The sequence below is a fragment of the Balearica regulorum genome, chromosome 1 (assembly GCF_011004875.1).
Source record: "Balearica regulorum gibbericeps isolate bBalReg1 chromosome 1, bBalReg1.pri, whole genome shotgun sequence".
Taxonomy (NCBI): domain Eukaryota; kingdom Metazoa; phylum Chordata; class Aves; order Gruiformes; family Gruidae; genus Balearica; species Balearica regulorum.
Genome location: NC_046184.1, coordinates 4,348,040 through 4,360,835, shown reverse-complemented (window position 1 = coordinate 4,360,835; position 12,796 = coordinate 4,348,040). Strand labels below are relative to the sequence as shown.

The 12,796-nt window shown below is 49.8% G+C and overlaps 1 protein-coding gene across 5 annotated transcripts in view; it reads right to left on the bottom strand.

Annotated features, from left to right (window-relative positions):
* Nucleotides 1-1,223: 1,223 nt before the first annotated feature.
* The window catches only part of PFKFB3 (6-phosphofructo-2-kinase/fructose-2,6-biphosphatase 3), a 42,594-nt gene continuing 31,021 nt past the window's right edge, over nt 1,224-12,796 (bottom strand). For 2 of the 5 annotated variants that reach the window (XM_075759514.1, XM_075759345.1), the window contains exons 8-15: nt 12,576-12,783; nt 11,588-11,734; nt 11,121-11,225; nt 10,543-10,672; nt 10,270-10,332; nt 10,036-10,100; nt 8,327-8,497; nt 1,224-4,164 (exon numbers count right to left, since the gene is read on the bottom strand). In XM_075759514.1, the coding sequence (XP_075615629.1) occupies nt 4,135-4,164; nt 8,327-8,497; nt 10,036-10,100; nt 10,270-10,332; nt 10,543-10,672; nt 11,121-11,225; nt 11,588-11,734; nt 12,576-12,783 (919 nt within the window). In that variant the 3' untranslated portion in view covers nt 1,224-4,134. Of the gene's footprint in view, nt 4,165-4,190; nt 5,240-7,171; nt 7,195-8,326; nt 8,498-10,035; nt 10,101-10,269; nt 10,333-10,542; nt 10,673-11,120; nt 11,226-11,587; nt 11,735-12,575; nt 12,784-12,796 lie in introns of those variants that run through there. The other 3 variants (XM_075759433.1, XM_075759696.1, XM_075759602.1) reach the window with 3 other exon arrangements.

Here is a 12,796-nt window from a genome sequence, read left to right as displayed (position 1 = left end):
CCTGCCCTAAAATAAGGCAGGAGCATTTCGTCTCTGCTTGGGTCAAGGAGACGGCCAGGTTGCTGGAAATTAAAAATAAATAAATAAATAAATATTGTGGTTTCTGGCTTTTCCAGAGAGCACGGGTCATCCCTGCCCCCAGGACACTAGCAGGGATGAGCAACGAGCATCGCCCTAAAGCCTTGCATGTCTGCATCCACGCCTGGAAAAAACTTATTGCAGATGCCTTGATCAAGCTTAAAATCAGAGACCACTCCCCAGCGAGGGGTCCTGTCGCACAGAGCAATCAGAAGGGAGAAGCCAGACGGCCCCGGTGCATCCCAGCAGCATCGCAGCAAGCCCCAGCCCAAAGCAAGGCTGAACCTGCTCTGAAACTCCAGGGAAGATCAGAGCAAGGGTTGCCCATCAGCCAGCAGTAGCTAACCACAGAGCTGAGCTAGACCACACACACACAGTGGTCCAACTTTTTTTCTCCCTTTCGCTTCTAACAAGCTTTCAGAAGCACAACTGCTTGAGGGGGACGAGCCTCCAACCACGTGGGGAGCATCCACCCAAGATGTGTTCTGGAGCGTTGTGTCTGAATTACACCTTTCCCTGCCTCTTCTCCCCCACTTCTTCTTTGGAGTCAGGAAAAGAAGGAAAGGAAGGAAAAAAAAAAAAAAAAAAAAGATGACTTTGCAGCGAGTTTTACAACTTTGCTTGCATGTGGCATCTGCTGTTTTCCTGCCTTCAGGGCCAAGACAGCCGTAATCTCAGAGGACAGCCCTTTGGCTTCTTTTAGCACCAAATCATTTAAAGCACGTATTTGGTTTCAAGAACTGTACCAGGTTTGAAGAAAGGGCTAGTCCTGCCTAACTTGCAGCCTAGATGAAGATCTAGGCAGGACATACTCCTTTATACACAACAGTGATGCAGTGGGTAGAGCTTGGGGGGTATTTCCTTGCCCTAAGTAGGTGTCAACACTTGGTTGGGGGAATCACACCTTCAACTCCACTAATGAACTCTGTAACATGGTCAGAAAAAAAAAAAAAGATCAAACCATGGGATCCAAATGGTTTCCCTTGGAGACGATCCCCAGAAAACCCACTCTGGGGTCGGGAGGGATTTATAAGGAACGTATGTACGAGGCACTGCATGGCACGTGGTCACCCTTGGGGCCACCAAGCCGCACGAGAGATGGGTCTGAGAGCAGAATTCCTAATGCAAGGAAGAATCAGGTCACATTTATATTTCAACAAGATATTTTATTGGTCCAGCAACTGCAAAATATACAAATTTCTGAAAGGCATACCCTGTTTTTAAGCTGGCACAGCTTTATATCAGGCAATTATTCCAGACATATATACAGAACAGGTAACATACCAGAAATCCGAAAAAAAAAATCCCAAGTAACTACCCTTCTCTCCAAGCTTTGCAGTATACATTAAATAAATAAAGAGCGCTTTGCTATCAAAAAAATAATAAAAAAATAAATTCAAGTATCACAAAGGAAAACAAATCCAGGAAAAAAAAATAAGGGCGGGGGGGGGGGAATCATTGGTGTGGTTTGACAAGTCTCCTCTCCCCACCTGCCTTGGCTGCAGCATCGCTGCCCTGTCCTTGGCTCCGTTAACCAAAACCAATAGGCAGCAAATCTTTGGGGCAGCGTGATGGCACGGGGCTGACACCATCCCACCTACCGCAAACCCCCCCCCCCCAGCATGGGAGGACCTCTCTGCTGCTCAGAGACCGATTTTCTCCTTGCTGGAAAAAATGCCAGGTTTATGTTTGATCTTTTTGTAGGACACATTCAGACTTCTATTATTTCCAAAGGAAGAAAGTTTAGGGTAATTTTTTTTTGCCTTTTTTTTTATATATATATATCTTTTATATATATATATGTATATACACACACACAAATACACATCAAAACATCTGCAGAATTACATGTGTACAGGATTGATCATGAGGCAGCCAGACGTCACGTTTGCATTTGCCGGCTTATCTTTTCGTAGCAGGAGGAGAAAGATAAAACTCCCCAGGAAGGAGGCTGAAAAGACAAGTGACTCGCCTTCCCAAAACATTAGTTTTTCTCAAAGTCAGAGAGAAACCGAAAGGGCAGATGTCAACCGCGCACACAGGGAGATGTCTGCTTTTAATGCAGTTATTAAAAAATGAAATGAGGGGGAGGGGGGGGAAGTTCTTTGTTTCATCTGTACAGGAATATAATACACGTATGCACAAGCTCACACAGGCAGGGCACTGCCGAGACCCTCTCCCCCGGTCGGATACGGACCGTGCGTGGTCCCGGCCCCCTCCCACCGTCGGTGCCGCTCCGAGCACGTGCTTCGGGTGCACGAGGCCGAAGCGCTAGGCACTGTGGTTCGCCTTTTCCCAAAGGAAAAACAGACCAACCCCCCCCCCCAAAAAAAAAACATATATGTGGGGGAAAAAAAAAAAAAAAAGGAAAAAAATCATTATTTCTCCCCAAAACTCTCTCTGCGCTGCAGAAGGGCTTGGCTGCCGTCACCTCCTCCCTCCAGCTCAGGCGTGCAGGCAAAAAGCACGAGATGGGGATGGAGAAGATGCTACACATCGGAGTGGGGAAAAAAAGCCAACTCAAAACCGTTAAAAAAAAAATAAAATTTCAAAATCCACAGACTGTTGCACAAAGCAATAGTGGTTAATTGTCATTTTTAATCGCTGTCTCGCAGCCCGGAGCAGGATCTCGCCAAGAATGGATCTCGCCAAGAATGGATCTCGCGTATCAAACCACTGGGAGTTGGCTGATGGAGATTCAGTCACAACCTCGCCCCCTTTTCCCCATGCACACACACCTTGAATGCCGTAACTACTTGGGTTTTGTAGTCCCAGCTTTCCAGCATGCAAAATAAAATAAAATAAAATAAAATAATAAAAAAAAAGTTGCCTATATTCAGGCCTCCCCTGTTAAGGGGCACGATTTGAAAAAAAAAAAAATCAAATAGTTATGCTCCTGCCACAAATAAAGTGCAAAAACCAAGCGGTTTCTAGTTATACACATATATACACACACACACGTGTGTGTGTGCGGATGTATATCTATTAAATTAAAAAAAAAAAAAAAAAAAAAAAAAGAACACAGACAAAACTGTCCCTTCTTGTTGCTTTTTGCAGCCACACAGGGACTCCTGCATCCTGGCCAGACCACATGCACGAGACCTGTGTGTCTGCAAAATGCATCTTGCTCAGCCTGGCCACCTGCTAAATCCTGCAAAGATGCAGGGATTGAAACCCCCCCCAAAAAATATCAGCTTCCCTCCAAGGCAGAGGAAAGGGGAGATGAAGTACTGGCACAGCACCTCAACTGGTGCTCAGCCCCCCCCCAAAATCAAAACATGCCTGAACTCAGATCATCAGGACCAGTTTTAGAAGCAGGTCTACATTGTCTGCAAACGCCTTTAAGGTGTACTGATTAAAACAAAACAAAAAACCAAGAATGTTTTGGTGGGTTTCGGGGGTTTTTTTGGGTTTTTTTGTTAAACCCAGCAGTACTCACTGTGAAGGACTTCACACAACTGCTTTCCCAGTGCTCGCCGGCCTGGGTAAGCCAGGCTTGCGTGTTCGACAGGCTGTAGCATGGATAAAGGACTGCAGCACAGCACGTTAGGGGCTTTCTTGAAAAGTAATTGATATTACTAATAATAATAATTAAAAAAAAAAGCAAAACCCCTTTGCTCCCCCCCCCCCTCTATTTCTCTGCTAACCCCGCACCATCCACATATATACACCCCACCCAGAGACAGATGGGTACCAATCACCTATACAAAAGCAGATCAAAACCGCTTACAGAGGAAAATGAAACTCCTGTGCGCTAGAAGCACTTTACAGCTTGCTACGATCTAACGGGACGCCGGAGAGGAGAGCGAACGCTGCGGCCTAAAGATGGGGTGGTGACCCCGGGGAGCTCAGCTCCTCTCCTCCGCTCTCCTGCATCTCTCCCCCCTTTCAGCAGAGCGGTTTGCAGATGAACGGGCGCGGGTAGAAACAGCCGAGGGTCGACCTCGCTGCAGACGGAGGAGATCGGTTTATAAGCAAGCTTCAGAAATGACGATGGGATGGGAAGCTGGCGTCGCCGGTGGCGTCACTGGTGGTGTCGCGACAGCGCCAACAGAGTCATGACGGCTTCTGCGAGTTGTTCATGTTCTGCAACGAGAGAGGAAGGACTGGGGTTGGGGGTTGCGCTCAGGTCAGACCCCATCCCAGCAGCATCTTCTACGTGCACATCAAGGGGACAGGGGAGTAACAGAAAGCCACAGCACAGGTCACTACGAAAGCATCCACCACAGAGGAGAGGACACTGTCCACCCAAGGAGAGAGGTGGGGGGGGATGCGCTGTCTTGCTACCCATACCCTTCTCCTCAAGCTTCGCTTGGCTTTAACTACAGGGTGGGAATTTGGCAGAGATAAAAACTGAGCTAAAACCAAGACAACCCAACCCTCCCACCCCACCTGGTCTGCACTTCTGAAGCTGCTCTTTGGTCCGTGCAAGGCAAGGTGACAGAGGACCACAGTGTTCATTCAAGGAGCCCAATTAAACATCTTTCTCTTGCTTCCCCTGAGGGTGGGCAGTGTCCCCCTGCCTACCAAGGAGGAGGTCACTGTTTGTCCATCCTTGGCACTGACAAGAAGAGGCAGCTTCCACTGGCCGTGCTGAGGAGCCGGCATGGGGACCAGCCCCCACCAGCGGTACGACAGGAGCAACCTACTCCCCCGATAATGCCCCATGAGGTTTCATGGGCCATAGAGCTGCTTCGGACACAGCCCTGGTGCAGGGTGGCAACAACGGACACCCACCAGCACGCGGTGAGGACTACAAAACCAGAGACAACCAGCTAAACACAAGCAGGACCAGCCCCAAAAGTGGTGGCTGGAGGAGAACATCTGCTAGAGGAGAAACCCAAGGGGAGATTATCACAACAAGGACATTTCCCAGTTCACAAAACTACACGAAACGGGGTGGGAGCAAAAAAGGACTAGGAAACAGCTAGGAAGGTTTCTCAACTTTTTTTTTTTTTTTTGCTTTTTTTTTGCTTTTACTACCTAAACTGCCTCTTACAAGCACCAGGAATCCCAGCCAGCCACGAGGCAGAGCAGGCTGAGCTGTTCTCTGTTATCTAAGGAGACAGGAGGAGGGTTAGGAGAAGCCACATGCACCGCAGCCATTTACCTTGGAAATATTAGTAAAGAGAAAACTTTGAGAAAGTGACAAACGGGTCGTCTTTAAGCATGAAAAGTGAAGGGGAGAAGAAGGGAGGGGATCAGGTCGTTGTTAAAAAGTGCACTTTGGATCACAAACCAAGCAAAAGAAAAAGAAATCATCACGCCAGGTAGTCCTGTGACCCCAAACTGGCTTGATCCCACAGTCAGGGGGACTCTGAGGTACACAGCCATGTCCCCAGCCTCTTCAGGTGTCCCCTAGTCCTCCTGGATGGGGGTCAAGACCCCAATAGTGAGGGCTGATGCAACAAAGCACCCACTGCCAACCAATTCCCATGGTGCAACTTGGGAAGGTGGTACCTCCAACCTCCCCACACCTCGTATGGGTTGTGGTGGGACACAGCGAGGACCAGACACATGCACATATGAGGCAACAGCCTCCAAGAGAGGTACTGACACTAAGTCTTTGGTTTGGGGTGTCGTCTTTGCTCCCTCAAAAGCAGGCTTTAAGTCCTGCCCTAGGAGGTAGAAGCAGGATCCCAGCAGCTGGAGATTTTAAACTTGCTGCTGCCAGCCTACAGCTGGGATGGGTACCATCACTGCCTGCTCCAGTAGAGCTCCTGGTCTAGCAGAACCTGATGCAGCCATCTCCCAAACTCAACACCAGAGCATGTTTTCAGTGTCCCAGCCAGCACTGAGCCATGCAGTGCTTTTTATTACCACATGGGTGGGAAAAAGGTGGATGGAGGGATGGACAAAAGAAACAGAAATGCTTTCAAAATTACCCAAGAAGACCAGGCACTTCATTAGGGGCTTTTGTGCTCGGGAGCAGCAAGGGAAGGAGCATAGACATGCAGGTCATGCTGAGCAACTCGACCTCTACGTTCACCCAGGACCATGATGCACTTAACAGCTGGTGAACCTCATATTTCTTCCCCTTTTAGAGTCAATGTTTTTGAAAAAAGGGAAGTTAGGAAGATCACACTTGGCTTTGCTTAACCAGCTGTTAAGTGCAAGCAGGGCTGAGGCCTGGCCATGTTACAGCAGATTCCTCCATCTTCACCCACAAAACGAACCAGGACAGGGGTACACATAGGCTGATTCAACTGGTCTACAGGGGACAAAAAGACCCCTGGGCACTACCCCAGCCTCAGCTCAACCTCCAAGTCTCCCTGGACTTTGAGAAGACATTTGAGCACAGCTTCCAACAACTGCTGCTTTCAACTCAGTGGTGCAGCATGATTTAAGTCCAAAGGCTTCAAATTTATCCAGAAGCTGTCCTGTCCCTGTTACCCAAGAATCTAACAGCCCTGAGCCAACCAGTCGAAGCCCTGATTATTTATAATTAGTGCATTAAATGCTCAGGGCATCTTGCTTTCTTACTAGAGCTAGAGGACAATATCCTTGCATCTACTCTGCCCAAGACACCTAGACAGACTGTTCCCAAGATCCAGGTTTGCAGAACTGCAGATGCCAGGACTCGGGATCAGTCCAGCTCCAGGAAACACACTCCTGCTCCCATGCAGGCGAAAAAACCCAGAGATCAGTCTGGTGCCACCACTCACAGACACAACACGGAGCCCCTGGGAAGGACAGACCTCCTGGTCTATCACTTACAGTACAACGTGCTGTCAAAGAGGAGGTAACCCCCAGGAAAACCCAAGAGCATCTCCCATCCCGTGACTGTCCAAGGAGGAGGCAGGGAATTTAGACATCATCAATAGAGGGCAAGTGGTAATTAGCTTCATTTCTCAACAAAACTGGGACATTGAATCAAGCTAGGATACTTGGGGGTTGGACAAAGCCGCACCTGTAGTCCCCTCTTTACCTTTCCTAAGACGTCCACAAATCCCCCCACACACACAGAGAAATATTAACTCCAGCAAGTCTGCACCCCGGCGGGTTTCACAGCAACAACAAAACAACCGGTGGGATGGCAAGAGACATGGAAAGAGGGCAAGAGGGGGGGAATAAGACGCAAGAAGGTACTTACAGGCATGCCTTCCCTAGTAAAGGCTGCAGAGAGACAGAGAGAACGGAGAGAGAGGTGTCAGTAATGCCGCGCGAGACCGGGTGAAGGACACCGGACGGCAGCGAGGGGCACGCGAACAGCGAGAGCTTCCAAACCCGAAAGCTGGCAGAGGGTTTGTGGCAAGACTCAACCAGCCCAAGCGGAGCTCCAAAAGCTGTGAGACAGACCGAGTTGCCACGCTTGGTGCTTGCTGGGAAGGCCCATGCGAAGCGACCACCAAGCAGAGCAGCTGGAGGAGCACGGCACCCTTCCTAACCTGCCCGGGATCTGGCTGAGGAGGGGCGAGGGGACACCAGACAACACAAACAATGCCAAGAGGGGCTGGGCAAGACAGCGAGATCCAACAAGCAGTTGGTGGGAAGGGCAGCACAGTGAAGGGGCTCCTACATATCTATGGTGCTTCTCCAGTAGCAGCCCAGCTCCTTACTGAGCACAGGGAGGGGAATTTCGTTCCTGGAGAAGCATGCAGCAAGGTCTCCCTTTCTACATCCCTTCATGGGTGAGTGAAAGCGGAGAGGACACATGAGCAACACAGCAGCTACCCACAGGGTTTCACCCAGGGCTGCAGAAGGCAACCAGGTTCACCATGCCAAGAGGCTTCTACTCATTTTTGGTCCATTTTGCCTATTCCTCCGGGACGGAGGAGACCCCTCAAGTCAAAGATGGGTCCTGGCAGCTCCTTCTGGAGGGAAGCACAAGAACATTTGCTTTATTACAATGCCCAAGTCTACACCGGAGCCGAGCACATCCAGGAAGGGAAGGCACAAGCCCTTTGGTCCTGCCCGCTCTAGAGATGCAGCTCCTCAGGAGGTTGACACCATGATGCCAGATGGTGAAGGCACTAAATTAATGCAGCCTAGAGCTTTGGGGAGAGTTCACGATGCTCTCAAAACCCAAGAGAGGATCGACAGTGACCCTTCGCTGAGTGGTCCTGAAACCAACCCAAGGCAGGGAGGGACAGCAGCCGTGGGAGAAAGATGCATCTCAGAGACAACAGCATGGGTTGCGACAAGTGCAAGCTGTTCCCCAGCTTCAGGAGCGACAGGAGGACAACAAACAATAAAACAATAAGAATAACAACAAAAAAAGAAAAAAAAAAAAAAAAGTTCAACTAACTTGTCCCGGCAGCTGCGTGGGCACTTCCTGAGGAACACAGCCTGGCAGGGCGGAAGAAACAGCCACATGCTCCTCAAAGCTGTTGATGCGAGGTTTTTTGGTGGGCTCTGGGCTTGCTAGAGGGGTAACGCTATTACGTCTCATGAGCGGGTTAGGTCCCTTCTTTGCTTCCTAAATTAGAGTGAGACAAAGAAAAAAAAAGTAAATAAAAAAAATAAAATAAAGGGAAGAAGGCGACAGTTATAAAGGAAAAAAAAAAAAAAGAAGCAGGTTGTTTTGGGTTTTTTTCTTAAAGTGGCCTCTGCTTTTCCCCACAATCGCTGTCAACGTGCAAAGGATAAATTGAAAGGCTCTGGATACCCAAAAAAAAACCCCTAATGCAAAATGTTCAAGAACACAGCGTGACTTTCCGAAAAAGGGAGGGGAAAAAAACCCAAAAAAGCTCTGCACTCAGAAACGAGACAGACTTTCTCCTCACCTGAGCCTCTGCTCACAAAAAAGTAAATATCGATCGCTAAAAAAAACCAAAACACCAAACCCCGGTAGTAATCAAAAGCCATGACTTTGCACGACAGAAAGAGGCGCCCATCGGTCTCCTCCTCGAAGCCGGTCCCTCCGACCCAGGGAGGGATGTGAAAGCAAGAAGAGGGAAGACGAGCCAGCCCGGAGCTGATAACGAAGATTTGGGAAGTGGGGGCAGAGCAGCTAGCGAGGGTCAGCACTGCGCTAAGCTCCAACTCAAGCGAGGTGGGACGGAGGGGCAACGCAGCCGAGCAGAGGGACCCAAGCGCTTCGCATGTCTCTTGCTCTTATCCTACCCACAGCCCACGGCTCTCCAGCCATCCCCAGCAAGGGGATGGTCCCCGCAGCAGGGGGAAGGACCGGCTTCCCCACCTGCAGCCATGGGGACAGGGGAGGCGGCTCAGAATGCTGCTGCCCGCTGAGGTTGGGAAGCAAAGGAAGGGAGATGTGGGCCAAAAGGGGACAGCTCTGACTGTCCGACATCCAGACAGGCTTCATCACCGCTACGCGCAAGTTGGAAAGGTCCCAGAGGCTGGGACATGGGCATTGCCAGGGTCCCTGGGGTCCCCCTTGGGTGGCCATCACCAAGCTGGCATCCCCCTGCTCTGGCCTTCGAGCTCCAAGTGGAGCACAGGGCAGACAGACCTGACCTTAAGGCGGTTTTCCTCCATGCGAGGGGTCTCCTCCCCACATCATCCCCAGCCCAGCGCCGCCACCTCCCACCCTACAGAACAGCACTCTGCTAGCTCCACGGAGCCGTGGGCACGCCAGGAAAAAAACCACAAAGGCAGGAGATGTTGGGCAAGGCGTTGAGCCTGGGCTCTGCCAGCCAGCTGGGAGACCTGGGAGAAGTCACCTTCTCCATTCATGGCTCCGTTCCCCGCTCGGGTGAGTGGATAACTGCACAGGCAAAAGTCAAAGACCAGGGAGGAGGTTTCCCTGGGCCAGCTTTAATCTGGACAAACACACTGGGAAGCAGGCACATGCAACAGTCCTTTTCCCTTCAAAAACCCTCGACCGGCCACGTCTTTGCAGAGAAAGAACCCATCTGACGCTCCAGCAGCACTTCCGAGCATCCAGCGGAGCAATCTCCCCATGCCCACCCCCCTGGGGTCCTCGCTACCGACTGACCATAGGGGAAAGGAGAGTGACACCAAGGGATGGCTCGGAGGAAAAGCAACACTCACCTCTGGCCGTTCCCTGTGGGTGTTGACGGCTTCGATGTTCAGCGAGATGGACTCCACCCGGCAGCCTGCAGAAGGGAGCACAAGGAGACAGAGAGGCCATCAGCAAACCCAATGGGCACGGGATGCTGAAGTGCTCCACCCCAGACCCCCTGCTCTTCTCCCAGAGGCAGCTTGGATTCAGGAGGAGGTTCAAGTCTAACCCCTTGGCATGTTTAGTAGAAAGACTCCACTTACCATAGGCCACTGGGGTCAGCTTCAACACTGTGTGAAGGGGACACTTCAGGTAGGGCATTTCATCTGCAGAGAACACAAAGCAGGAGGGTTATCCCATTCCCTCTCCTAAAGCAGGCTTAGACATCTTCAGCAACAGCTAAGGCCATCCCACACCAGAGAGACGCATGCTCCAGGCCCTGCATGGACCTGAAGACACCTCTCATCTCCTCAAAGCTCTGTCTACCATCCCTCCTCCAGCAGGATCAATCCCCTTCTCAGGGACAGGGAGCTCACCTGCACTCTTGTCCAGAAAGTATGCCAGGAGACAGCGCATGACAGCCTGGTGACAGATCACAAGGACATTCTCCTGTCTCTCCAGCTCCATGATGACTGGCTCTAGGCGCTGCACCAGATCTTGGTAGGACTGAGACAGAAGAAGGAAAGGGAGATATGGCATAGAATCAAGAAATGGCACTCCTCAGAAGAAACAATGGTCCTTGTCTTCGTCCAGCTATTGATTTCATGCCCTTGACTAAACTAAACCAACATAATTACTGCTAAAAACAAGTTCAACAGAGCCTCATCTTCAGGCTACTCTAGAATGTAGCTGCTACTTCTAGTCAGAGAAGAAAGAAGGCATCCTACTAGTTTGCTAACAAGTGATATTAAGTGATCTATTTCTTAATCAGATGTTCAAGTACCACGATTTCGCAAGAGCTCAGTGCAAAAGGTAGAAGGGAGCCCTGACCCTTCTTGATTCTAATTTCTTGGAGCACTTGCTCCTCTGCTCCAAGTGTAGAGGACAGCATGGAGACAAGAAGGCCAGGTTTAAAGTAAAAGTCACATCTCTGAAGGTCTCCTTGCCGACCTACCTCCCCAGAAGGATAGCGGTAGTAATATTTATCCTGATCACGTAAAGCAAATTCCTCTGGATGCTGCTCTCTGATTTCTTCATACGTCATTTCTTCACACACACCCTGCCAGAACAGGACATCCACGAGGTTACTGGGCATGCTCAAGTCAAAAAGCATCAGCTCAGCAACACCCAACAACCTTCTCCAAAGCAATCGTCTATAACCCTCTGAGTTGTCAGTTCCAAGCAAAAAATATTTTCATCTGCTCATTCAAGCCAACATCTTGAAGCATCATCAGCACAAGGTAGAGCTAACATCAGAAGCCAAATTGTGAATACTGCAGAAATTTCACCCTTTCCCACAGAAGGAAAATCTCCTCACAAAAGGTGAGACTTAGGCAAAAGTGAAAAGGCTGGTGCAACCACCCTCTGCCAAGCAGCAACCAGCATGATCCAGCTGTTCCTACTGCAATCAAAGATACTTACAGCATCTATTTCATTGAGTGCCTTCCACTGCTCATAAGGCAGCTGGAGAGCTTCTGCTGTTTGGATGGTCCTCTTTAGTTGGCTGGTCCAGACTTTGAGGTCCTTCATGTTCTGCTCCTCAACAAACTTGTTCAGAGCCAGCGCAAACTGTGAGACAAAAAAAAAAAGAGGTTGATTCCTGATCCACAACTTCCCAATGGGCCTTATTCCCTCCTTCCTGGTAAATGTTGCCTTCTCCAGGACCTCTTTTGCCTTCCATAAGCAGTTGTATTAGCCTTCTGCTCTGAGGTTGAAGAGCAGCCACAAATGCATTGATCCCCAAAAGCTATGAGGGGTATGAGAACAGAGAGAAAGCAGAGGAGAAATTGGCAACCTAATGTCATCAAGGAACAACATCAGCATCCAAGAAACAGCAACCACAATGTGGACTCTGCTACAATGCTGTGGAAGATCCCTGGAGCTCTGTTTATTTGTCATAGAGCTAAATTGATGTATGCTGTAGCTCTTGATAATAGTCACACCTCAGATGACTTCCATTTAGACTTCAAAACGGTCTGGCAAGCAAAAATAGCTATTAACCCTCTCTGAAGCAGCGCGTTTGTCCATGTCTTTGAAGAATCAAGCAGTGAGCAATCTGAAAGCACCCTCAGAGTTGGCTATCCCTACCGAAGGGTGGCAGCAGTCCTTTTACATCTCGCCCTGCCTGGGCAAGATCTGACCCAACTCGATGAAGATACTCAGACCCTTCTCTCCTAGAGATTTCTGCAGTCCAACCTCCGTTAACTCCTAACTACATGCAAGCCTACATGCAACATGGATGGCTGGAAAGTCTTGCTTAGAGGCCATGCCCGAGCCCAGATTCAACCAGCCCCATAGATGGATTCTCTGAGCACTCCAGCTGTCATCGAATACATACAACCCAAAGCATGGCATCTACTGCAGCCAAATCACTCCTAGAAGCCACAGGGAATATTCCCTTCCCTCTTACCTTCTTGCCCCTGTTGGAAAGGCCTGAGTCACCTCCAATCTTCCCCTTGAGGTTGAACTCGCTCTCGCCATGCCGACAGAGATAAATGGTGCGGGGCTGGACATGGATGTTCATCAGGTAGTAAACGATCCTGCTCTGGATGTGATCCTGAACCCTGTTGACCAGGAACCGCCGGCCAACATCTATGACTTTGATGAGAGAAAGCTCCCTAGGAAAAACAC